Source organism: Heterodontus francisci, chromosome 9, assembly GCF_036365525.1.
Source record: "Heterodontus francisci isolate sHetFra1 chromosome 9, sHetFra1.hap1, whole genome shotgun sequence".
Taxonomy (NCBI): Eukaryota; Metazoa; Chordata; class Chondrichthyes; order Heterodontiformes; family Heterodontidae; genus Heterodontus; species Heterodontus francisci.
In genome coordinates, this window is record NC_090379.1 from 85,398,362 (window position 1) to 85,425,944 (window position 27,583).

A 27,583-nucleotide genomic window follows, 5' to 3' on the forward strand; every position below is an offset into this window, starting at 1 on the left:
CCACAGACACCTGGTCCACTTGGCTCACCTCATTCCCCAGCACCAGATCCAGCAATGCCTCCTTCCTAGTTGGACCAAGAACATACTAGTCAAGGAGGTTGTCCTGAACACATTTCAGAAATTCCTCCCCCTCCTTTCCCTTTACTCTATCATTATCCTAATCGATGTTTGGGTGAATTCAAGTCCCCCAATATTACCACTCGATAGTTCCTGCGCATCTCTTTCATTTCCCTGCAGATTTGCTCCTCCATCTCTATCTCACTATTTGGAGGCCTATAGAATACCTTCAGTAACCTGATCATCCCCTTTTCACTTCTCAACTCTAATCAAATGATTCTCTTTGCCACCTCAAGAACATCCTCACTTTCCAACACGACAACATCTTCCCTAATCACTCCTGCCACCCCACCTCCCCTTTTTCCTTCTCCATCTTTTCTGAACACTTTATATCCTTGAATATTAAGCACCCAGTCCTCACCATTTTTAAGCCACATTCCATTTATTGCCACATTATATTTCCACACAGCCATTTGTGCTTGTAGCTCACCAGTCTTATTCATCACACTTTTGAGTTTACGTGCATGCATTGTAAACCTGCCCTTGCATTCCTCATCGTCCTTCTCCTATCTAATATGATACTACTTCCTTCTCTAGTATTACCCAGCACTCTAACTCCTTTATGCACTTTCTTTCTCTTTTCTTCTACATGCTGGTGCCCATCCCCTGCCAATTCAGTTTAAACTCTCTCCAACCACACTAGAAAACCTCCCTGCGAGGGCATTGGTCCCAGTCCTATTGAGGTGCAACCTGTTCCTTTTGAATAGATCTCTGCCCCAGAACTGGTCCCAATGACCCACGAACCTGAAGCCCTCCCTCCTACACCATGCATTGATCCTCCCTATCTTCCTACTTCGACTCATTAGCATGTAGCACTGGGAGTAATCCAGAGATTACCATCATCGATGTCCTACTTTTTAAACTTCCTTTCTAGCTCCTGAAAACCTGACCATAGGACCTGCTTTCTCTATGTCATTGGTACAGACATATGCCGCAACTTCTGGCTCACTCCTTTCTCCCTGCAGAATATTATGCACCTTCTCCGTGATGTCCTTTACCCTGGCACCAGGGAGGCAACACATCATGCGGGACTCATGATAATGGTTACATAAATGCCAGTTTGTTCCCCTAACCACGGAATCTCCTACAATGATTACATTGCTACTCTTTGTTGTTCCCTCCTGTACAGTCCCTTGCCCAATGGTATGGACCACACTCCTTCCAAGTGTCATCACTCCCGGCAGTGTCCAATGATTAGTTCCAGTTTGAAAATGGCACACACCCCAAAGACTCCTGCACTTCATTCTCTTCCATATGGCCACCCATCTACTATCCTGAACTCTTACTGCCTATGGGGTGACCACCTCCTGGAACTTATATTCAGGACGCTCTCCTGTTCCCTGATGCTTTGCAGTGACTGCAGCTGCCCCTGAAACTCCCAGAATTCCTGAGCCCAAGCTTCCTACACATGTGGCGTCCTGAAGTTCCCACATCGCACAGAAATTGCAAGCACCAGGTCTCAGCTGCCCGACCACGATCTAAGAAAAATCTAGTTAGTATCTTATATAAACTAATAATTTTAATTAAAATGCCTCTAGATCTGCACTGTGCTAATACTCTTATTAGTTATGCTACTGTTATACTTACCCCAATTGAAATGCTATTAACTAATGTTGTTGGATTGTTCTTTTCAGTCATGCATTGCCCATCCTCATCAATTCAGCATCCTGTGGATTGAGATCTTAAACTGGAATTTTCTGTCCCTGCGAGTGAGCAAAATTGCGTGTACCTCGAGCCATGCACATCATATGCTGTGATTACAATCTCAAGATTACAAAGTGTTTCTGTTGAATATACTAATGAAGTTTTCTGCAAATTATAAATTTTCCATTGGATTACAAGCAGTATCTTTCGGACGTTAGATTTGGGGGTGGCCAGGAGTGTGTCAATATTTGCAGAGTTCCACAAACAGAAATGTTTGAAAATAAATGTGTGTAAATATTTCCAGCTAGAACTGCTGCTTGACATAGTAGAAGTGTTACAAGCTGACACGTTACAATGTTATTTGACTGAATTACAGGACAATTCAGTACATCTATACTACATTTGTTAAAAAGTCTTGTATCTAGCAGAATCACACTTCAAACTATTGTGAGCAAGGTCCATCACATTTGCAGCTGATTTGCTACTGTTTCAGGAGTATATCACTACTTTGTGAAATCTGAGCCAATCACAACTGAACAGATACAGAACACAGCAAATCAAACAACAGAAATGGAAACCACCTAAGTTCAAAAATCTACAAATGAACAATGGTGAAAATGAGCAAGTTACCAATAAGAAAAGGCAAAACAATCCAATTGCTGAAAATCTTTTGCATACTAAACTGAATAGCTAATAGATTTACAATTTGACAAACACAAAAATGTGCAAAATTTCACAAGAAAATTAATTTACAGAATAGAATGCTATGTATTGAAAATGCTCATCACAATCTTCTTCATTGAAGGTGTGTGTATGTGAGAAGCCTGAAGCTTAAGTTCATACAGGTTCACAGATAGATCAGCCAGATAAACAGATTAACAATATTAACCTGCAACTTGTAGTAATTTTGATTAAGACTGGTCATTCGCAGGACATGCCAGGAATTGCTGTTTGAAAGTTCTACACCACCACCCTCATCAGCTATGTATCAATGCAAAGTTACAACAGAAACACCTCCCCCGCCCCCCAGAAGAGTCACTACTCAAAGCAGTTAATGATTTGTGTATAGCACCAAAACACAACTTTTAAAAGGTACCCTTAAAAACAAAAATTGTTTACTGTAAAATGTCCAACCTTCTGCAAGTGTAGTTGGCAACAAAAAATCAGCGAGTCTAATGTATTTGTATTCTAAATGGTTACAGTAACTGCCTCATTTCTTTCCACAGAGCTCAAAAAGAATCATTGTTCATGCGTGCACATATTCAACTTATACAAAAGTTTATCATTACTTAAATTAAGTCCTGTATTAATTCTGTGTATGGTAGAACAACATTTTGGCAATTGTTGCAGAGAAATTTTGTATGAGAATTATGTAAATGTTTCAAATTCTTATTTGTTGGCGTCTGCAACAAAAGCCAAAAGGTCAACAGATGACCAGTAAAGGTAAATAACTGCTCCACATTAGAGTTTTACCTAACAGTAATGGGTAAGGAAAATTACGAGGAATGATTAAAAAAAAGCTTGGAAAGGGGGTGCCTGAGAGAACCTTACAGAGGTGTACAAAATATTGAGTAGGGAAATAAAACAATCCAAATCATTGTTACAACTTAAACCACAACTTCAGGACAAGGAGATCTAGGTACAAACCAGAGGAATGTACAGGACTATCAAAGCATTTTTTGTTCTACAATGATTAATAGCTGAGAAGTGAAAGCAAAAATTAATTCAAAAGGCTTTAAACTGCTATGATAGGGAACAGTAGGTTTCTATGGAAAGATGACCTAGATGGACTGAATGGCTTCCCTCAACTGTTATTACTTCTGTGAGACACTGCACTTCTATTTAACTAACCTCACACCTGAAAATCAGGAGGTTAAACTTTAAATGTTATTCACAAAATTAATTAAGAGTGGATTAAGGATAGCCAGCATGGATTTGTAAAAGGCAGATCATACTTGACTAACGTAATTGAATTTTTTGATGAAGTAACAGAGAAGGTTGATGAATGGAATGCAGTGGATATTGTCCATATGGATCTTAAGAAAGCATTTGACAAAGTACCACATAAAAGGCTGGTTAACAAAATTTTGGTTCAGGGAATAGGAGGGTCAGTGTCCAATTGTATAAAAAAAAAACTGGCTTAAGGACAGAAAACAGCGAGTTGTGGTAAATGGTTGTTTTCAGACTGGAGAATGGTAGACAGTGGTGTTCCCCAAGGGTCAGTGCTAGGACCACTGTTTTTTTTTTGCTAATTATAATCTTAGATCTTGGAATACAGCGTAGAATTAAAATTTGCCAATGATACCAAACTTGGAGTGGCGGCAAAGTGAGGATGACACGAACTGCCTGCATAGATAGGCTAGCAGAACAGGCAGACAAGTGGCAGATGAAATTTAATACAGACAAGTGTGAGGTGATGCATTTTGGCAGAAGGGATAGGGTGAGACAGTTCTAAGGAGTGTGCAGGAATAGAGGGACTTGGGGGTGCATGTGGATCAATCTTTGAAGGTGGCAGGACATATTGGAGAGCGGTTAGCAAAACATACGGAATATTGGGCTTTGTAAATAGAGGCATAGCGTACAAAAGCAGGGAAGTTATGCTGAACCATTATAAAGCTCTGGTTAGGCCCCAGATGGAATACTGTGTCCAATTCTGGTCACCACACTTTAGGAAGAATGCAAGGGTATTTGAGAGGGTGCAGAGGAGATTTACCAGAATAGTTCCAGGGATGGGGGATTTTAGTTAGGTTGGAAAATATGGGAGTTGTTCTCCTTGGAGTATAGGAGATTAAGGGTAGATTTGATAAGATATGCAAAGCTTAGACAAGTTAGACAAGAAAAAAAACTTGCCATTAACTGATGGTACAAGGACTAGAGGACATAGATTAAAGATTTTGGGCAAGAGATGCAGGGGGAATGTGAAGAACTTTTTTTTACGCAAGTGGCAATGACCTGGAACTCGCTACCCATCAGGTCATTGGAAGCAGACAATCAATGATTTCAAAAGGAAATTGGATGGGCATTTGAAGGAAATAAAATTGCAAGGCCACGACGATTGAGTGAGAGCGGGACGGACCGGATAGCTCTATGAAGAGCCGGCATGGACTCAGTGGGCTGAATGGCCTCCTTCTAAGTCGTAAATGACTCAATATGCTCATGCCAATGCTACCATTTTGATCATATTAAGAGTCACTGAGCCATGGTCGACTTGTATTACTTTATTTTATGCACTTGAAATATACATAACTCTGAAACAAAGTTATCTTGAACATATTTTCATTAATTTGAGACATGCCTTTGCCTTGTCAAAAATTTAACAGGGATTTGAAATGTTTCACTTTTACATTACTTTAATCTCTTGAACAGAATTTGAATGTATTAAAAATACTTACCAAAAGTGGCAGTAAATAAACTAGATTATTCTGCATTACACCTTAATTAAATTATAAGAAATTATTTAGAATATACTAGCCACTGCAAACACACAGGATTTTTGATGTTTCAATATATACATAAATACCAAGCCCTTTGTCTTCAAGTCAAGTATGCTTTTTTCAAATTTTATTTTTCTTTGCAAGAAGCTCTCAGTATTTATTCTACTGGTGATTTTATTTTAAGTGCACAAACAGGCGTGTGTGTATTAACCTTGAATGACACATGGAAGGATGGACTACCTCCTCTTTAGAGCACCACTTTTGCCAGCCTTATTGCCACTTCCAGATTTAGATGACTTGGAAGAGAAAAGGCGGGTCATAAACTCTGAAACATCCGGCAACTCGTGGTTAGGGTTCAGCATGTTCATGGACTGCTCCATCTCCTAGAATAAAAAGCAGACATGTGTTGTGATGATGCTGCAGAATGTATCCCAGTCCCACATTCATACAAGATAAATGGCGCTGTATGGAGCTTTTAAGAACTTCAGTACTCAGTTCAGTTACGCAAGCTAGTTGAGTTTGCGACATAGTTACAGTACACCAGTATAACCATTACTAAGACTAAGACACTTTCTCCTTTCACCTTCAGATGCAAAGAATAAAATGCTGACTAATAACAGAGCCAACAAATAACCTCCTGTTTCTCCAAGTACTGGTGTGCAGTTTGGAGAAATCAACACTCTTTCCAAAGTTTAATTTTTTAAAAAAAGATTCCAATTTTTGTCCTTAAGTAGGGTGCTCCGGTTTCCTCCCATAGCCAAAGACTTGCAGGTTGATAGGTAAATTGGGCATTGTAAAATTGCCCCTAGTGTAGGTAGGTGGTAGGAGAATGGTGAGGATGTGGTAGGGAACATGGGATTAATGTAGGATTAGTATAAATGGGTGGTTGTTGGTCGGCACAGACTCGGTGGGCCGAAGGGCCTGTTTCAGTGCTGTATCTCTCTATGACTAAAATGTCAGCTTTTCCTCATAGGAAATGGAAAATTAAATCTATCTTGACAGAGCCAAAACTGATTAAATACTTAGAAGCTACAGCAAGGTGAATGAGTACCAGGTCATCAAGTAGAACTTAAAAACTCAACCAGAAGCTGTCAGCATGCCCAAAATCTCCCTATAAACATATTTATACTATTTGCATAAACAACTATTTTTCTAGTTTGAATGCTTAGACTTGCAGAATCTCATGGCCAACTTCTCTTGCTAATACTGTATATATGACTTCACCTTTTTGTAAATTTTCCCAACACATTATAAAATAAACAGATGAGGCAGAACTATCGACAGCAGGGTTGTCCAACATACAGCCCACGGGCTACACTCTGGCCCGCCATGGATTTCGATCCAGCCCGCCAATCATGTTGCACTTCATTCCGGCCTGCCAATCAAGGCACCCACTTTGTTCAAGCCTGTCAATCCTGGTGCCACCAATCATGGGTGCTGGCGAATAAAGAGCGTTGGGGAAGGGAGGTGAACTCGTTGAGGCAGCAAAGAGGTGAGCTCGAGGAGTCTGCAGCAGAGAAGGGAAGTTGGAGTCTGTGGAGGGGGGAGCTGGGGGAGTCTGGGGTGTGAGGGGGGGGGGGGAGGTGAGCTCGCAGGGACTGTGTGTGGGGGGGAAAAGAGGTGATCTCGCAGAGGTGAGCTCGCACGGCTTGGTTTGAGGGGTGGGGGGGGGGGGGGGGGAAGGAGGCGAGCTTGCAGAGACTGTGGGGGGGGGGGGGGAAGAAAAGGGTGAGCTCGCAGGGACTGTAGGGGGAGGGTAAGCTCGCAGGGACTGTGGGGGGGGAGGGGGGAAAGGAGGGGTGAGCTCACAGGGACTGTGGGTGGGGGGAGGGGGGGTAGAGGAGGGGTGAGCTCGCAGGGACTGTGGGTGGGGGGAGGGGGGGGGGGAAGAGGAGAGGTAAGCTCGCTGTGAGTGTGTGTGTGTGGGGGGGGGGGGTGAGCTCGCTGTGATTGTGTTGGGGGGGGGGGTGAGCTCGCTGAGATTGTGTGGGGGGGGTGAGCTCGCTGAGATTGTGTGGGGGAGGGGGTGAGCTCGCTGAGATTGTGTGGGGGGGGGTGAGCTCGCTGAGATTGTGTGGGGGGGGGGGGTGAGCTCGCTGAGATTGTGTGGGGGGGGGGGGGTGAGCTCGCTGAGATTGTGTGGGGGGGGGGGGGGTGAGCTCGCTGAGATTGTGTGTGTGGGGGGGGGGGGCGAGCTCGCTGAGATTGTGTGTGTGGGGGGGGGGGCGAGCTCGCTGTGATTGTGTTGGGGGGGGGCGCGGAAGAGAGCTCGCTCTGATTGTGTGGGGGGGGGGGGGGTGAGCTCGCTGTGATTGTGTGGGGGGGGGCGGAAGAGAGCTCGCCGTGATTTTGTGGGGGGGGGGCGGAAGAGAGCTCGCCGCGATTGTGTGGGGGGGGGGGCGGAAGAGAGCTCGCCGCGATTGTGTGGGGGGGGGGGGCGGAAGAGAGCTCGCCGCGATTGTGTGGGGGGGGGGGGGCGGAAGAGAGCTCGCCGCGATTGTGTGGGGGGGGGGGGGCGGAAGAGAGCTCGCCGCGATTGTGTGGGGGGGGGGGGGCGGAAGAGAGCTCGCCGCGATTGTGTGGGGGGGGGGGGGCGGAAGAGAGCTCGCCGCGATTGTGTGGGGGGGGCGGAAGAGAGCTCGCCGTGATTGTGTGGGGGGGGCGGAAGAGAGCTCGCCGTGATTGTGTGGGGGGGGCGGAAGAGTGCTCGCCGTGATTGTGTGGGGGGGGCGGAAGAGAGCTCGCTGTGATTGTGTGGGGGGGGGGCGGAAGAGAGCTCGCTGTGATTGTGTGGGGGGGGCGGAAGAGAGCTCGCTGTGATTGTGTGGGGGGGGGCGGAAGAGAGCTCGCTGTGATTGTGTGGGGGGGGGTGGGAGAGCTCGCTGTGATTGTTTTGGGGGGGGGCGAGGGAGGGAGCTCGCTGTCATTGTTTGGGAGGGGGGGGGGGGGAAGGAGCTCGCTGTGATTGTGTGGGGGGGGCGACTTTCTGCTCCTGGGGGGGGCGAGGGAGGGAGCTCGCTGTCATTGTTTGGGAGGGGGGGGGGGGAAGGAGCTCGCTGTGATTGTGTGGGGGGGGCGACTTTCTGCTCCTGGTGCATGGTGGGTGAAGGGAGGAATTGTTGAAGAAAATCTAGTTACTTTTTAAACCCAGTCTGTCCTATTTCTTGTACCCAGATTACAATCAGAGATTGGCCAGAGTTTTAGTTATGTGCTGGGAAAGCACAAGACTTGTTGATAGTCTTGTAACCATTTGGAAGTTAAGAGTCACTTCCCTCTCATAGATGCCCATGGATACAGCAAGAAAAGACTGATGCTGAATGTCCGGGTACTCAAACGCTCTTGGACCAATGATTTCATTAGTAAGATGAATTATTAGTGACTTTATCTTTCGAAATTTGCTCCTAGCCCCACCAGGCAGAGCAAAAATTGTAATGCAGCCCTATGCCCGAAAAGGTTGGACAACTCTGATCTACAGCATAAGATTTAGTTCTTCGAGGCCAAGCAACATTTTTCAGGTTAACCCATATGTCATGCAACATAAATGATTATGTGACCCCATTATGTAATCAAAGTACGATGTACAAAATTAAGACCTCTGCAAAATTGAATTACTTTTTAAATTAGTTTTTCATATGAAGTTTGCTTTGTGTCCAATAATTCAAATATACTCCAATACTTCACTTACAATGCATGCTAATTCTTCAACAACACACTGCAAAAAGGTCCAGTTATTTTTGATGTATAATATATACATTTTGGGATCTAACATGATGTAAGTGAAATTTCTCTCCACTAATTTTAAACAGAAAAGTAGTTGAGGCCATTTTTTCACTAAAATCAACCAATACAGGAATTTTGCACCAGCATGTTTTTTTTAAATTTTAAACTCAGCATACTCACCCGTCTCATCTCAGGATCATTGGTGTTGACCACTTTAGGCAACAGGAGGATGATTAGCAATGGAAGAACCATCATCATGACCTGTGTAAATGTAACAATCAAATCCTAAAAATCACCACAAATTAGGCTACAAGTGAGTATACAACACAGTTTTAATTAAACATTATCCAGGTATCCTGTTGCACAAGATCAGGGCTCATGAGGTTGGAAGTAATATATAAAAGCATGGATAGAGGAAAGAAAGCACAGAGTAAGAATAAACAGGTCATTTTCAGGTTACAGGCTGCTTTAGTGCTGCAAGGATCAGTGCAGGGGACTCAGCTATTTACAATTTATGTTAATTACTTAGTTGAAGGGACTGAGTAGCATGCATCCAAGTTTGCTGATGATACAAATCTAGGAAGAAAAGTAAGTTGTGAGGAGGACACAAAGGGTTGGATTTTCCAAGATCGTAGAGATGGTGTTGGAGGCAGGCATATAGTGGGGAGCCGGGTTGGGACAACTCCCCAACGCATTCCTGCTGCGGGGGAAGTTTCCCAGTTGCAGGTGAGGAACCAGATCGGCTGCCCACACCACGGAGGTGGGCAGCTAATTAAAATGATTAAGACCCCCAATAAGCGCTGATTTTGTCGCTGGTGGAGCAGCCCCTTGCAGCATGCGGAGGCTGCCAGCTCAATGGAGGCTGCCTCCCTGCGGCAGGCCAGGTGGCCATTGGAGCCAGAGGCTCCATGCCCCAATTACAGGGCCGTAGGCATGAAAGGCTGCACCCTTGGCCCAAACAATTCCTCTAGAGAGGTTTCCCCTCCACTCCGAGGCACCTACCAGCTTTGACTCTCACCACTTTGATCTGCACGAATGCCTCCAAGGGTGTCTCTATGCTGAGGCACCCTCGCAGTCCCCAACCTGCCTCAGCATCAACCACCTCTCCTGGTGGGGCTGCTGAGGCTCCAGAACTGCCAACACTCTGATGGAGCCTGCAGAGAGACCACGTGCTGTCCTTAATAGGACAGTGATCGTGGAGGCGACCAATTAGAAGGCGTCTCCGGGAGGATTCTGCCGGCGGGAGTGCTGCTGGCAAGAGCAGGCTCAGGACCCCCACTTTGTCCCGATATCAGGGTCCCTAAGTCCGTGGGAAAATTCAGCCCAGAGAGTCTGTATAGAGATATAGGTTAAGTGAATGGGCAAGGTGGCAGCAGATGGAGTATAATGTAGGGAAATGCGAGGTTAATCATTTTGGTAGAAAGAATAGAAAAACAGAATATTTTTTTTAAATGGCAAGAAACTATTAAATGTTGGTGCTCACAAAGGTTTGGAAGTCTTTGTACACAAAACACAAAGTTAACATGTAGGTACAGCAAGCAATTAGGAAGGCAAATGGCACGTTGACCTTGATTACAAGGGGGCTGGAGTACAAGAGTAAGGAAGTATTGCTGCAATTGTACAGGGCTTTGGTGAGACCACACCTGAAGTACTGTGTGTAATTTTGTTATCCGTACCTTAGGAAGGATACACTTGTCTTAGAGGCAGTGCAACCAAGGTTCACTAGATTTATCCCTGGGATGACAGGGTTGTCCTATGAGGACACAGATTGAATCAAAGGGGTATACTCTCTGAGGTTCAGAAGAATGGGAGATGATCTCATTGAAACAGAAAATATTCTGGAGAGTGCTCGACAGGGTAGATGCTGGGAGGCTTTTCCCCCTGGCTGGAGAGTCTAGAACTAGGGGCATAGTCTCAGGATATGGGATCAGCCATTTAGGATTGATACGAGAAGAAATTTCTTCACTCTGAAGGTTGTGAATTTTTGGAATTCTCTAACCCAGAGGGCTGTGGATGCTCAGTCATTGAGTATATTCAAGTCTGAGAGATTTTTGGACTCTAAGAAAATCAAAAGATTTTGGGATCGGCCATGATCTTATTGAATGGAGGAACAGGTTTGGGGGGAGGGAGGGGGAGGTGGTGGTGGGCAGGGCGTATGGCCTTCTCCTCCTTCTATTTCTTATGTTCTTAGGTATAAAGTCAGAAGTCAATTGACAGTTTGAAACAAGCATGCACAACATTGCAACATCAAAGCTAGCAGCCACATATCTATAGTATTGGCATACAGGAAAGGACATTTGTTAGAGAGGAAAAATGGCAACAGTGTACTTTCCCGCATCACACTATTCAACGTGCTTCCTAGAAGTTGGCAGTTCAACAAATATGACCATACTTTAAACTATCCCAAAGAAAGCAGCACAGGTTAGGTATTTTCCACCTTCCTGAAGGGAGAACAAGACATTTTCTACATCTAATCTGAAATAAGGAACTTGGAAAATATCTACTGGCTGACTCAATTGTACAAATAGAAACATAGAAAATAGGAGTAGGCCCTTCGAGCCTGCACCGCCATTCAATACGATCATGGCTGATCGTCCAAACTCAGTACCCTGTTGCTGCTTTCTCCCCGTATCCCTTGATTCCTTTAGCCCTGTAGCATTGTAGGAAAACTCCCCAAATTAATGTGTAACACAACTTCCAACAAACAGTAATTAAGTAAATGACCAGTTCACTTGTCCTAACAGTGTTGGTTGAGGAGCAATTATTGGCTGGAATATTAAGAGAAACTCAACATTTTTCCTTGAAAAGTATCACAGGATCTCAGTGAAGGCCACATGAAATTTCACATGACCTTTTCTCTAATGGCTTTTAAGGAAATGTAAAACCAGGCAATACAAACCCAACTAAAATAGTAGAGAGAGTATGTTCATATTACGTGCCACATAATACACTAACTTTTTTCCAAATTTACAATAAATACATTGTAAAAGAAAAATGACAATTGTAGATACAGAATTCACACTTACCATAGGATTCATGAGGAAGTCTGTCCAGCCCCATGTTTCTCGCTTCAGAAAGTATGGCGGAGGTCCAGAAGATTTGATTTGTATGGGATATGGCAATCTAATAACTTCAGATGCCTTTAAATAATTCACATGTCTTGCTCTTTTAAAGAAAAGAATTTTTTTTAAAAAGCTATTAAAAAAGTGGAACAATTTGCTTGTCAAAAATTACTTGCATTGCCTTCCTTTTGGTTAAAAAAAAAGCTAAGCATCAGAACTTTTTAAATGTTAATGGTTACTTTATTTAGTGGTGACTGCAGAACATTGAATGGAGATATGTCAGGCAAGGGGTGGGACTGTTTATAATTGACAAGGAGAATCACACTGGCATGAAATGAACCCAGCCTTCTGTTAGATCTTAGTGACTGTCCCAATCCTGATTCACACACATTTAAAAACTGTGAAACCATCAAAATTATCACAGTGTGACATAATACATTTTGACATTGAGCAGTGCAAGCCTTGTAAGAAGCAGTTTCAAATTAAATAAAAACAAAAATGTTTTAGCATAATTAGTTCATTCTTACCTGATTTTACCTTTGGAGGTTATGTCAACTCGCACAGGCTCAAAGCGGTAGGCTGCCGATACTACTTCTACCACATATGAACCAGAGGGAACATCATTTACAGTGAAGGTTCCATCTGTCCTATAATGTGAAACACATAGGTCAAAATACTTCAGAAAATCAGTTTATTAAACACCATTTTCGGCGGGCCGAAGGGCCTGTTGCAGTGCTGTATCTCTCTATGACTATTTGGGTGCTTCAAAAATAATTGCATCACCAAACATGTACAGTAATAAAATATGAAGTATGGCAGATAGAAACAAAAAAGTGGGCAGAATGACTAAGTATAAAGTTGAAAGAGATCAAGTATATTAGTATATTCATTGCCTAACATATCCAATCACTACAAAAAAGGGAGACATTCAAGCTCTGAAGGAGGTGAAGAGAAGAGCGAGACAATAATAGTGCTAAAAGACTGAAATATGAGGAAAGACTGGAGAAATTCAGGCTTTTCAGCTTTGAAAGGAGGCAACTAAGAAAAGAACTCAGCTATTTGAGAATAAATGGTAAATACAGCTCATTTCTTCCATTAAACAGTGGCAATAGGGGGAGAAAGCATAAGTGAAAACCAGAAAAAGGCAAAATTCTTCATGCAAAGCATGATCTCATGAAACTGACCTCTAGGCAGGGTAGTAGAGGCAAAAATCCTGGAATCAATTGAGAAATTGGATGGGAGTGAGGGGCTGGCTATCAGTTAATTTGGAGTGGATGTGGTAAGAACGACCAAATTCTTCCATATCGATCCTGTAACCTTAGGCTACGGACTATTGAGAATTTGGTCTTTGAAACGCTCACTTCAGTCATTTCAAATCACCTTTCCATTCTGACGAGGATTCTTTCTGAATTTAGTGTAAACACACACTTTAACCAATTACTTGTTAATACGTCAGGAATAATTCAACCATGCAGATGCTTATGGCAGATTCAGAGCGCTGAAAACAGCGGAGGCCCTAGAGGAGTATAGAAAGTGTAGGGGAGTACTTAAAAAACTAATTAGGAGAGTGAAGAGGGGGCATGAAAAAACACTGGCAGACAGGATAAAGGAAAATCCTAAGGCATTTTATAAGTATAAGGGCAAGAGGATAACCAGGGAAAAAGTGGGGCTCATTCGGGATCAAACAGGCAATGTGTGTGTGGAGCCGGAGGACATAGGTGAGGTTTTGAATGATTACTTTTTGTCTGTGTTCACTATGGAGAGGGATGATGTAGGTGTAGTGATCAGGGAGGGAGATTGTGATATACTTGATCAAATTAGCATTGAAAAGGAGGAAGTATTAGCTGTATTAGCGGGCTTAAAAGTGAATAAATCCCCAGGCCCAGATGAGATGTATCCCAGGCTGTTATGTGAGGCAAGGGAGGAGATTGCAGGAGCTCTGACACAAATTTTCAGATCCTCTCTGGCCACAGGAGAGGTACCAGAGGACTGGAGGACAGCGAATGTGGTACCATTATTTAAGAAGGATAGCAGGGATAAACCAGGTAATTATAGGCCTGCGAGTCCAACGTCAGTGGTAGGGAAATTATTGGAAAAAATTCTGAGAGACAGGGTTAATCTCCACTTGGAGAGGCAAGGATAGTCAGCATGGCTTTGTCAGGGGGAGGGGGGGGGGGGGGTGAGATTGTGTCTAACAAATCTGATTGAATTTTTCGAGGAGGTGACTAGATGTGTAGATGAGGGTAAAGCAGTTGATGTAGTCTACATGGACTTCAGTAAGGCTTTTGATAAGGTCCCGTATGGGAGATTGGTTAAGAAGGGAATATCCAATGGGATCCAGGGCAATTTGGCAAATTGGATCCAAAATTGGCTTAGTGGCAGGAGGCAGAGGGTGATGGTCGTGGGTTGCTTTTGCAAATGGAGGCCTGTGACCAGCGGTGTACCGCAGGGATTGGTGCTGGGACTCTTGCTGTTTGTAGTGTACATTAATGATTTGAATGTGAATACAGGAGGTATGATCAATAATTTCACAGACGACATGAAAATTGGTGGTGTCGTAAATAGTGAAGAGGAAATCTTTAGATTACAGGACGATATAAATGGGCTGGTAAGATGGGCGGAGCAGTGGCAGATGGAATTTAATCCGGAGAAGTGTGAGATGATGCACTTTGGGAGAACGAACAAGGCAAGGGACTATACAATGGATGGTAGGACCCTAGGAAGTACAGAGGGCCAGAGGGAACTTGGGCTGCTTGTCCATAGATCACTGAAGGCAGCAGCACAGGTAGATAAGGTGGTTAGGAAGGCATATGGGATACTTGCCTTTATTAGCCAAGGCATAGAATACAAGAGCAGGGAGGTTAGGTTACAGCTGTATAAAACACTGGTTAGACCACAGCTGGAGTACTGTGTACAGTTCTGGTCACCCACTATAGGAAGGATGTGATTGCATTGGAGAGGGTGCAGAGGAGATTCACCAGGATGTTGCCTGGGTTGGAGCATTTCAGCTATGAAGAGACTGGATAGGCTGGGGTTGTTTTCCATGGAGTGGAGAAGGTGGAGAGGGGATCTGATTGAGGTATACAAAATTATGAGGGGCATTGATAGGATAAATAGAAACTTTTTCCCTTGGCGGAGGGGTCAATAACCAGGGGGCATAGATTTAAGGTAAGGGGCAGGAGGTTTAGAGGGGAGTTGAGGAAAAATCTTTCACCCAGAGGGTGGTTGGAATCTGGGATACACTGCTTGAAGGGGTGGTCGAGGCAGGAACCCTCAACATTTAAGTATTTAGATGAGCATTTGAAATGCCATAGCATGCAAGGCTACAGGCTAAGTGTGGGAAAATGGAAGAAAACAAAACAGCTCCAGTTTAAAATACCAGCACAATAGATCAAATAGCATCCTTCTGTGCTATAATTTCTACAACTTGTATATCAAAATCACCTTTCCCAATTTTAGGCTCACAATCACTTAAAATAAAGCAAATCCACTGTAGCCAAACTATCAGCAGTGATGCACTGCCAAATTAAACAGTCTCACTGGATGGCTCAATAAGTCAACCGGATTTGATTGTAACTCATACAGACTAGAAAGGTCCTAAGTTCAAGCTATGGTCTGGGATGAATGGCTAATTTCAAATGGGATGATGGTAGGAAGGCTTTAATTGGTTTCAGTACCACTGGGCTAAGTCGAGCAATCCAGATCACAATCAAGCAGCCACATGTGTAATGTGCACCTGTTTAGGCATCAGGTGAGAAAATGACAGTCCCAACAAACTGAAGCCTGCTAACACTTTAAGAGTGGTCACTTAAGGTAGCTCACAACACCAGTGGAAATATATAGCAGTGAGGATCAGCACCCTCAGGGGAATAGGAAGAATAAACAGCTTTACTAGTAGTTGAACTCTCTACTTAGACTGTAAAAGATCTGTCCTACACTTGGCCTGATATCCACAGTGCTGCCCATTCCATAACAAAGAAAGGACTTGCATTTACATAGCAACCATCAGACATCTCAAAGTGCTTTATAGACAATTAAATACTTGTGAAGTGTAGTGTAGGAAATGCAGCAGCCAATTTGCACACAACAAACTCCTACAAACTTCAATGTGATAATGACCATAGTGTTTTGTGATGTTGATGGAGAAATATATATTGGCCATGTTCTTCTTTGAAACAGTACCAAGGAATCTTTAACATCCACCTGAGAAGTAAGATAGGGCCAACAGCACTTCCTCAGTACTGCACTGGAATGTCAGCCTTGGTTTTTTATTGTTTAGGTCCTGGAGTGAGACTTGAACCTAGAACCTTATGATTCAGAGGAGAGAGTGCTACCAACTGAGCCATGACTGTCACATTAGGCTTCTTTCTGCCATCACATTTGTATTTCTAACAGTGACAGTACTTCAAAAAGTATTTTCCCTTAGAGTCAGAGGTGCAGTGCACTGTCGAAGGTGACAACTTTTGGATAAGACTGAGGCCCCATCTGCCCTCTCAGGTGGGAATTAAGGATCCCATGGCCACTACTTTGAAAAGGAGCATGAGAGTTATCCCCAGTGCCCTGGACAATATTTATCTCTCAACCAACAAATTATCTGAGTCCTTTATCACATAGCTGTTTGTGGGAGCTTGCTGTGCACACATTGGCTGCCACATTTCCTACATCACAACAGTAACTACATTTCAGAAGTATTTCATTGGCTGCAAAATGCTTTGGGAGATGTTGAAATGTGGAAGGCAGCATATGAATGAATGCACGTCTTTTTTTCTATTTCCGGGGCCCGTTAGGCATCCTGAAGAGGTGAAAGGCGCTGCATAAACACCAGTCAGTTCCTCTTCCCCGCTCCCAAACCAACTGCTTCCTGTTTTGTGTGCGTTAATCGCAGGACTGCGCCCCGTCGCCACAGACAGGAGGATGCGGGCTCGGCATCAAGGCCCAGGCCCAGGCCCGGCTTTCCTTACTTGAAGAAGCCGACGTGCTCCTCTCCCTCCACCAGGACCCGGGCTGTGTGGATCCAATCCTGCGGTTTGACGCCGGGCACCACCGCCCGCCCTTCAATTTTAAACCTATCCCCGCTGGCGCCCTCAGCCTCGGAGCCGGCGCACAGCCTGACCGCCAGCAACAAATACAGAAGCCGACAGCAGCGAATAAAGGCACCTCCACCGTCAACCACCATCATCCTCCTCCTCCTCATCCCGGCTCTGAGCTCCGGCGCGCAGCCGCCGCACTGTCACCTTTCCACTCTGACCTCCCGCCTGCACCAGGTTCCACAGCAGCTGCAGTCTGAGGTGCTGGCAGGCAGCAGTAAAACTCCGCAACTCTTTATGCAAATATCGTGACGTCTTTTAATAGATGCAGAAATGCGTAAAAGGACACGTAGCTTCAAATAGAAACACAGGAAATATGCAGCAAAGTATTGAGGTATATCCTCTAGATATATCTTGCTTTTCAAATGTCATTTGGTTTACTGATCGAATCTACTATGTTTTGTTTTATTTCAGAGACCTATCATTGAGCCTCTTTTTTTAATATCTCACATTTTAAGTGTCACTTCTAACATCTCCATTATTGGTGTTGACACCTCTACCAAAATAAAACAGTTTTTACTTCTTGTGATGCTTGATGGTTGTAGCTGGTTAACTCCGCACACATCTACAGCTTTATACTAACATTTTCCTGACTTCATTGGGACAGAACTGCTAATTTAAGAAGCAATGACAGAATTCAAGAGGAGCTTTTCTTTCCAAATAGATTGTTTGCATGATGCACTCAAGAGGTATTATCGGCACATTTATATGCATTAAACAGAACACTGTGTTTGAAATATTTGCAGCAGTTTGCATTGTTATAACTTTATTGTGAATAAATATGTAGCACATTAACTATTTCGGTATCTTCAGACATTTCTCCACTGTTTTTGAAATACTGGTCTTGTTCAGTTAACCACTCTTAAAGCAAGCCAACATTTACATTAAAGTCAATTTATTTTACTGTACACATGTTAAGACTTATGCAGCTATGATATGGATATATTTTAATTTGGTTTGTATTGATAAAGGGGCATAAACAATGCAAGCTTTGTACAATCTATTCAGGTATAAGATCATTATTGTACTTATTATTACCACTTGCAAAATGTGAGCATAGAATGACAACCTTTATGGCGTCATTTTGGTATAGCGGCTGGTTCGGATATGTTTGGATTATTCCATGAAGCTACTCTGTATTTATGCCTAGGCCACGTCGGGGGCTTGCATAAGAACATAAGAACTAGGAGCAGGAGTAGGCAATTCAGCCCCTCGAGGCTGCTCCGCCATTCAAAACGAACATGGCTTATCTCATCTTGGCCTCAACTCCACTTTCCTGCATGTTCTCCATAACCCTTCAACCTATTTCTAATTAAAAATCTGTCTATCTCCTCCTTAAATTTACCCAATGTCCCGGCATCCACTGCACTCTGGGGTAGTGAATTCCACAGACTCACAACCCTTTGAGAAAAGTAATTTCTTCTAATCTCTGTTTTAAATCTGCTACCCCTTATCCTAAAGCTATGACCTAGATTGCCCCACAAGAGGAAACATCCTCTCTACGTCTACGTTATCAATCCCCTTAATCATCTATATACCTCAATTAGATCTCCTCTCATTCTTCTAATCTCCAGAGAGTAAAGGCCTAAACTGCTCAATCTCTCTTCATAAGACAAGTCCCCCCCCATCTCTGGAATCAATCTAGTGAACCTCTTCTGAACTGCCTCCAATGCACCTACATCCTTTCTCAAGTAAGGGGACCAAACCTGTACGCAATACTCCAGGTGTGGTCTCACTAATGCCTTGTACAGTTGCAGCAACACTTCCCTACTTTTATACTCTATTCCTTTAGCAATAAATGCCAAAATTACATTTGACTTCCCTATCACCTGCTGTACCTGCAAACTAGTTTTCTGCGATTCATGCACGATGACACCCAGATCCCTCTATACCGAAGCACTCCGAAGTTTCTCTCCATTAATTTTTTAATGGCTTTCTATTCTTCCAACCAAAATGGATAACCTCACACTTATCCATGTTAAAATCCATCTGCCAAATCTTGGCCCATTCACCTAACCTATCCATATCCATTTGTAAATTTCTTATTTCTTTATTGCAACTTACTGTCCCACCTATTTTAGTGTCATCTGCAAATTTGGCTATAGTACCTTCTATCCCTGCATCCAAGTCATTTATATAGATTGCAAATAGTTGGGGCCCGAGGACTGAACCCTGTGGCACCCCACTAGTTACATCTTGCCACCCAGAAAAAGACCCATTTATCCCGACTTTCTGTTTTCTGTTGGTTAGCCAATCCTCTGTCCAAGCTAATAAATTGCCCCTAACCCCATGTGAACTTACCTTGTGTATTAACCTTTTGTGCGGCACCTTATAAAATGCCTTCTGGAAGTCCAGATATACTACATCTACAGGATCCCCATTATCCACTTCGCTTGTTACAGCTTCGAAGAACTCTAGCAAATTAGTCAAACACGATTTACCCTTCATAAAACTATGCTGACTCTGATGGATTGCGTTTTGACTTTCTAAATGTCCTGTTATTACTTCCTTAATAATGGATTCTAACAATTTCCCAACGACAGATGTTAAGCTAACTGGTCTTTCGTTTCCTACTTTCTGCCTCCCTCCCTTTTTGAATAAGGGCATTATATTAGCTTTTTTGCAATCCACTGGAACCTTTCCCATATCCAGAGAATTTTAGAATATTATAACCAATGGATCCATTATCTCCACTGCTACTTCCTTTAAGACCCTAGAATGTAGGCCATCAGGCCCTTGTCTGCCTTTAACCCCAATAGTTTGCTCAGTACTTTTTCCCTAGTGATGATGATTGTTCTAAGTTCCTCCCTTTCTATAACCTCTGCATTACCCGTTACTATTGGGATGGTACTAGTGTCCTCCACCATGAAAACTGAAGCAAAATACTGATTTAGTGTCTCTGCCATTTCTGTGTTCCCTTCTATTAACTCCCCAGTCACATCCTCCAAAGGACCAACATTCACTTTAGCTACTCTCTTCCCTTTTATATACTTATAGAAGCTTTTGCTATCCGTTTTTATATTTTGTGCTAGTTTTCTTTCATTATTTACCTTTGCTGTTTTTATTTCTTTTTTAGTAACCCTTTGTTGATCTTTAAAAGTTTCCCAATCTTCCAGCCTGCCACTGGCCTTTGCAATATGGTATGCTTTAGTTTTTGTCTTTATGTTATCCTTAACTTCCTTGCTTAACCATGGATGTTTTTTCCCCCTCTTAGAATCTTTCTTCCTCTCTGGAATATATTGTAGTTGGGATAAATTGAATATCTTCTTAAACATCTGCCACTGCTCATCAACTGTCCTACCTTGTAGTCTTCCTGCCCAGTCCACTAGGGCCAAATCTGTCCTCATGCCTATATAATTACCTTTGTTTAACTCAAGAACGCTCATGTGGGACTCCAGCTTCTCGCCCTCAAACTGAATTTGAAATTCTAGCATGCTAAGATCACTCTTCCCTAGAGGATCCTTAACAATGAGATCAGTTATTAATCGCACCTCATTACACAACACCAAATCTAGAATAGCCTGCTCCTTGGTTGGTTCCACAACATATTGCTCCAAAAAACAATCTCTAATACATTCAATGAACTCTCCCTCGAGGCTACCCTTGCCAATTTGACTAATCCAGTCCATATGCATATTAAAATCACCCATGATTATTGCCGTACCTTTCTTACAAGCCCCCAGTATTTCCTGGTTTATACTGTGTCCCACTGTGGAACTACTGTTTGGTGACCTATAGATTACTCCCACCAGTGACTTCTTTCCCTTGCTATATTTTATTTCTACCCCGACTGATTCTACGCCTTGACCTCCAGTGCCTATATCGTTTCTCACTACAGCACTGATCTCTTCCTTCACTAGCAAAGCTACACCACCTCCTTTTCCTTCCTGCCTATCCTTCCAAAATACTGAGTACCCTTGGATATTCAATTCCCAAACCTGGTTTCCTTGCAACCACGTCTCAGTAATCGCCACTAAATCATACCCATTCATCTCTATTTGTGCTGTTAACTCATTTATTTTATTCCAAATGCTTCGTGCATTCAGATACAAAGCCTTTAAGTTTGTTCTATTATTAAATTTCCCTACTCTTGTACGATTCCTTGGTGCAATATGATGTTCACACGTTCTGTCCCTTTTATTTTCTGGTAACAATCAGCCTCATCACTAATCTGCACTCCTACCTTCTCCTTTAACTTCCTATTTTTCCATGCAACTGAACCCTGCCCCCCCCCCCCAACTATTTAGTTTAAAGCCCTATCTACAGCCCTAGTTATGCGATTTGCCAGGACTCTGGTGCCAGCATGATTCAGGTGGAGCCTGTCCCATCGGAACAGCTCCCTCCTTCCCCAGTACTGGTGCCAATGTCCCACGAATTCGAACCCATTCCTCCCACACCAATCTTTGAGCCACACCTCATTAATCTTATTGACCCTTTGCCAATTTGCTCGTGGCTCAGGTAGTAATCCGGAGATTATTACCTTTTTGGTTCTGCTTTTTAATTTACACTTTAGGTCTGGTAACACGCTGGGCCGTTGGTATTCTTTTTCATCATCGGCTGTCTGGTTTTTAAACATTCAAAATAACTAAGCTAAACTATCCAAGATTTATTTTTTAAAAAGCGTCTGAATTTCCAGCTTCATCTTGTACCATTTGTAGTCTAAGAATTTTTCAGTGGGTTTTTACTGCTTGGACCAGCAGCCCAGTGACCAGGGTTTGGTCGCCTTCTTGCAGGTTTTCAAGTAGGAAAACTTAACAGGAGGACCACATGAAGGTTGCTGTCGTTTCAGCCTTCCACCTGAACAACTCAAAGGCCAGGGAAGAACTTCATGTCCAGTTCTGCGGTTGACCACAACCCAACGCCAAATTATCTTGGAATCACTCTCGACCATGCATTGACCTACTGGCAATACCTCCAGAATACTGGAGCCAAGGCCAAGTGAATCTAGTAATGAAACTGGCGAGTACTATCCGGGGCAGCAGAGCCAACACTGCTTCACTCGCCCTGATCTGCCCAACAGCAGAGTTCTGCTGCTCAGCCTGGCTCAGAAGCTGCCACACAAACATGGTAGATATCCACATCTGGGAAATCATGATCAGTATTTCTGGGACATTGAGATCAACACAGCTCAAGTGACTTCCTGTGCTAGCACACATTTAGCTTCCTGCTGTCCACAGGGAAAACATTCTCCTCAAGGAATACCACCGGCTGACAGTTAACAAAGCACTCACATTGATACAGGACCTCAAAAAACATCTGTGCACCTGCCTGAAATCTCATAGGCCTTACTGGACACAGTTCACACTGACGACAGCCCCACCTCTCGATGGCACACCTCCTGGTTGACTGACAACATCACCAACCGTAACCTGGTAACTGACCTGAGCGATGAAGTCCCAGGTTTCAACCTCCCATAGAAAATCTGGACAACCCACAACCTCTTGAGGACAGGCCAGGGAAGATGTGGCCACTTGCTGCACAAGTGGAACATGAGGACAAGCTCAAATAGTGACTGTGACCATCCAAATCAGACCATTGCCCACATATTGGACTCTTTACCTGAGAGATTCAGTCCTGGTGGCATCACAACCAGTCACACTGCATCAGCTGAAGCCACTGAATGGATCGTTAACCTCAATATTGAATTATAACTGCTTCCCCAGCCATACGAATATTATATACTCTGAAAATATTTTCTGTTTTAATTCTGAAGAGGCTGCAGTAATGGCTACAAGAGTGTGCAGGAGAAAATGGTAACAAATTAATAGTTATGCTGCAGATAGAATGTACAACACAGAAATAGACCATTCAGCCCAGCCAGTCCATTCCGTTGTTCATGCTCCACATGTGCCTCCCTTCCGTTCCTCCATCTCACCCTTTCAGAATAACTTAGTCTTTTCTGCCTCATGTGTTTAAATGCATCTATGCCATTCACCTCAACTACTCCTTGTGGCATCAAGCAATGTTCCCTCTAACTTCTGTTTGCTGTGCACAGCTGGCTTTTTGCACTACTCATTCCTTTTGGGATTGGCGCATGGCTGCACATGCATGCATCTTAAAAGAACGCTGCTTTGTTTGTTCCATGTGACACATTCTCGCTTGCTTTGTGGCTCAGACCCAAGCAGCTTAGACAGAACATTGGTAATGAGTTTCATATTTTAAACACTCTGGGAAAAGAAGTTTTTCCTGAATTTCCTAATGGATTTATTAGTGACTATTTTATATTTACAGTCCCTAGTTTTGGTCTTCCTACAAGTGGAAACATCTTCCCTAAGTTTACCCCATCAAACTTTTTTATAATATTAAAGGTCTCTACTAGGTCACCCCTCAGCTTTTTTTCTGGACAAAAGCGCCCCAGGCAGTTTAATCTTTCCTGATAGCAGAACTAAGATATACCTATCATTCTAGTAAATGACTTGTGCATCCTCTCCAGTGGCTATTTCCTTTTATAATATGAAGACTACAATTCTGTACGGTACTCCATGTATGGTACAACCAAGGTTCTATACAAGTTTAACATAATTTATCTGTTTTTCAATTTTATCCCTATAGAACCTAAGCCCAGGGCTTTGCTTGCTTTTTAAAATTTGTTTTTTTAAATAGCCTGATTATCCTGCACTGTGACTTTTAGTGATCTGTGTATCTATATTGCTAAATTTCTTTGTTGCTCTACTCCATTAGACTCTTTTTTTCAAAGGAATATGTGACCTCATTCTTCCTACCAAAATGCACAACCTCATTTTTCTGTATTGAAATTCATTTGTCTTTTACATGCTCAATACCTCGTATTTTGTCACAGTCTTCCTCGGTATTACCTATACTTCTCAATTCAGTCATCTGTAAATTTTGAAATTGTATTTCTGATTCCCAAGTCCAAATCATTTATATAAATGAACAATGGTCCCAGCACTGATCTCGGAGGATCAATTCCCACCTTTTGCCAGTCTGAATAACTACCCTCAACCCCTATTCTCATTTTTTCTGTTTTATAGGCAGCTTGCTATCCATTATGCCACCTGTCCCAACTCCACATGCTCTGACCCTAGTCATGAGTTTACTATCAGTTTCTTATTGAGGGCCTTTTGAAAATACAAGGTATAGTATATCGACTGCATTACTTTTGTCTACACTATTACTTCTTCACAGAAATGACAGGCCAACAGATATCGACCTAGGTACACACAGCTTAGTCGAATCTGCAAAGTCCTAGGCCTGAATTTTCGATGGGATATGGGGGGGTGCGAGCGCTTAATTTCCCGCTACTGGCCTGTGTACCGAGCTGCCGCCGTGGTCCTGCCTCTGGGCAACTGTCGCTGAAGCTGGATCGGGGCAGGGGAGGCAGATGGCTAGCTGGCAGACTGCCAATTAAATTGCCATTGAGGGTATTTGCCAGAAGCCTCCTGGCGGCATACTGGGGAACCAATGGTGTCTCATTAAATTTACCCCCCATCCCCAGCCACAATTGCCAGAAGACTACAGCTGCAGGCTGTCCTGTAGAGGGGCTCCCCCTCCAACATGACAGTCTGGCATCTGTGGCCACTTTTTGTTTTTAATTTTTGAAAAATTCTTCAGAAGCCACCTCCATCTTGAGGCGCTGTCTCGTTCCCCTACCTCCGATGGTGGGGCTCTCGATTTGTAAGTGCTGAAGGGCCTCCTATTGTCCCTCAAACCTCGGGAGTCTGCCCTTACCAGGCAGGGGAAGAAACCATGATCAATGGCCTTTGATCCTGTTCTAGGTAGGTTTTGAGCAAAATGGAGTGTGTAACACCGTTCGGGTGGTGGTGAAGGAGGCGCACCTGTGGACCGTACCTTCTTCATTAAGAAAATCCTTATTGCTTGCTGTGGATTCCAAGCTGCAGACATCTTCTGCCTGCAGGACTTCCCAGCAGTGGATATTTCGACGTGACATTCAAGTTCCTGAAGGTGTTCAAGGAGAGGGGAAACCAGGTGTTGCGGTCGATCTTCACAGTGGAGCCACTCTTCACGCTGCCGTCGCAACGCGACCGAGTGGTGACAATCCACCTCTATAACCCCCCACGTTCCTGTTGTGGATGTACTCACCTTCCTCGCCAGGTACGTCGAGGTGGCCAGCAGCAGCACTGATGTCAAGGACCCATTTGGGATTTGGACCAGCAAGCGACAGGTCAGGGTGACCTTGAAGGTTGACTCCAATGGAGACATTATCCATCCTCCCTCCAGCTTCATTATGGAGAGAAGTCGAGGCTTAGAGTCATAGAGTTATACAGCACAGAAACCAGCCCTTCGGCCCATCGTGTCTGTGCCGGCCATCAAGCACCTAACTATTCTAATCCCATTTTCCAGCACTTGGACCGTAGCCTTCTATGCTATGGTTTTTCAAGTGCTCATCTAAATACTTCTTAAATGTTGTAAGGGTTCCTGCCTCTACCACCCCTTCAGGCAGTGTGTTCCAGATTCCAACCACCCTCTGGATGAAAACATTTTTCCTCAAATCCCCTCAAAACCTCATGTACCTTACCTTAAATCTATGCCCCCTGGTTATTGACCCCTCCGCTAAGGGAAAAAGTTTCTTCCTATCTAACCTAGCAATGGCCCTCATAATTTTGTATACCTCAATCACATCTCCCCTCAGCCTTCTCTGCTCCAAGGAAAACAACCCCAGCCTTTTCAGTCTCTCTTCATAGCTGAAATGCTCCAGCCCAGGAAACATCCTGGTGAATCTCTTCTGCACCCTCTCCAGTGCAATCACATCCTTCCTATAGTGTGGTGCCCAGAACTGTAAACAGTATTCCAGCTGTGGCCTAACAAGCATTTTATACAGCTCCATCATAACCTCCTTGCTCTTATATTCTATGCCTTGGCTGATAATGGCAAGTATCCCATATGCCTTCCTAACCACCTTATCTACCTGTGCTGCTGCCTTCAGTGATATATGAACAAGTACACCAAGGTCCCTCTGACCCTCTGTACTTCTTAGGACCCTACCACCCATTGTATATTCCCTTGCCTTGTTAGTCCTTCCAAAATGCATCACCTCACACTTCTCCAGATTAAATTCCATTTGCCAATGCTCCACCCATCTTACCAGCCCATCTATAACGTCCTGTAATCTAAGGGTATCCTCTTCACTATTTACGACACCACCAATTTTCATGTCATCTGCGAACTTACTGATCATACCTCCTATATTCATGTCTAATTCATTAATGTACACTACAAACAGCAAGGGTCGCAGCACCGATCTCTGCGGTACATCACTGGTCACAGGCTTCCACTCGCAAAAACAACCCTCGGCCATCACCCTCTGCCTCCTGCAACTAAACCAATTTTGGATCCAATTTGCCAAATTGCCCTGGATCCCATGGGCTCTTACCTTTTTAACCAATCTCCCATGCGGGACCTTATCAAAAGCCTTACTGAAGTCCATATAGACTACATCAACTGCTTTACCCTCATTTACACATTTCGGCACCGCCTCAAAAAATTCAATAAAGTTAGTCAGACACAATCTCCCCCTGACAAAGCCATGCTGACTATCCCTGATTAATCCCTGCCTGTCCAAGTGGAGATTAATCTTGTCCCTCAGACTTTTTTTCCAATATTTTCCCTACCACTGATGTTAGACTCACCGGTCTGTAATTACCTGGTTTATCCCTGCTACCCTTCTTAAATAGTGGTACCACATTCACTGTCCTCCAATCCTCTGGTACCTCTCCTGTGGCCAGAGAGGATTTGAAAATTTGTGTCAGAGGCCCTGCAATCTCCTCCCTTGCCTCACATAACAGCCTGGGATACATCTCATCTGGGCCTGGGGATTTATCCACTTTTAAGCCCGCTGAAACAGCTAATACTTCCTCCTTTTCAATGCTAATATGTTCCAGTATATCACAAACCCCTCCCTGATCTCTGCACCTACATCATTCTTCTCCATAGTGAACACAGATGAAAAGTAATCATTTAAAACCTCACCTATGTCCTCTGGCTCTACACACAGATTGCCACTTTGGTCTATAATGGGCCCTACTCTTTCCCTGGTTATCCTCTTGCCCTTAATATACTTATAAAACGCCTTAGGATTTTTCTTTATCTTGCCCGCCAGTGTTTTTTCATTTCTCCTCTTTGCTCTTCTAATTACTTTTTTAAGTGCCACCCGACAGTTTCTATACTCCCCTAGGGCCTCCACTGTTTTCAGCACTCTGAATCTGCCATAAGCCTCCTTTTTTTACTGATTCAATCCTCTATATCCCTTGAAATCCAGGGTTCCCTGGACTTGTTGGTCCTACCTTTCACCTTAATGGGTACATGTTGGCTCTGAACTCTCACTATTTCCTCTTTGAATGACTCTCACTGATCTGATGTCGACTTTCCTAGAAGTAGCTGTTCCCAGTCCACTTTGGCCAGATCCTGTTTTATCATCTTAAAATCAGCCTTCCCCCAATTCAGTACATTTATTTTCAGTCCATCTTTTTCCTTTTCCATAACTACCTTAAATCTTACAGATTTATGGTCACTATCCCCGAAATGTTCTCCCACTGACACT

At 43.6% G+C, this 27,583-nt stretch overlaps 1 protein-coding gene across 1 annotated transcript; it reads right to left on the reverse strand.

Moving 5' to 3' along the window:
• Positions 1 to 4,964: 4,964 nt before the first annotated feature.
• On the reverse strand, positions 4,965 to 17,205 carry emc7b (ER membrane protein complex subunit 7b). The gene is made up of 5 exons (XM_068038366.1): positions 16,939 to 17,205; positions 12,505 to 12,624; positions 11,942 to 12,080; positions 9,096 to 9,176; positions 4,965 to 5,578 (listed from the first exon to the last, which is right to left on the reverse strand). Exons 1-5 carry the CDS (start codon positions 17,169 to 17,171, stop codon positions 5,432 to 5,434), a joined length of 720 nt encoding a protein of 239 aa, XP_067894467.1. The 5' UTR covers positions 17,172 to 17,205; the 3' UTR covers positions 4,965 to 5,431.
• Positions 17,206 to 27,583: the final 10,378 nt, after the last annotated feature.

Excerpts from the sequence above, each read along its gene's own strand:
- emc7b (XM_068038366.1), bottom strand. The coding sequence starts at position 17,171 with ATGAGGAGGAGGAGGATGATGGTGGTTGACGGTGGAGGTGCCTTTATT. Across the intron at positions 12,081-12,504 it reads ACCTCCAAAGGTAAAATCAG|AGCAAGACATGTGAATTATT; the intron begins GTAAGAATGAAC and ends TTTCTTTAAAAG. Across the intron at positions 9,177-11,941 it reads ACTTCCTCATGAATCCTATG|GTCATGATGATGGTTCTTCC; the intron begins GTAAGTGTGAAT and ends ACATTTACACAG.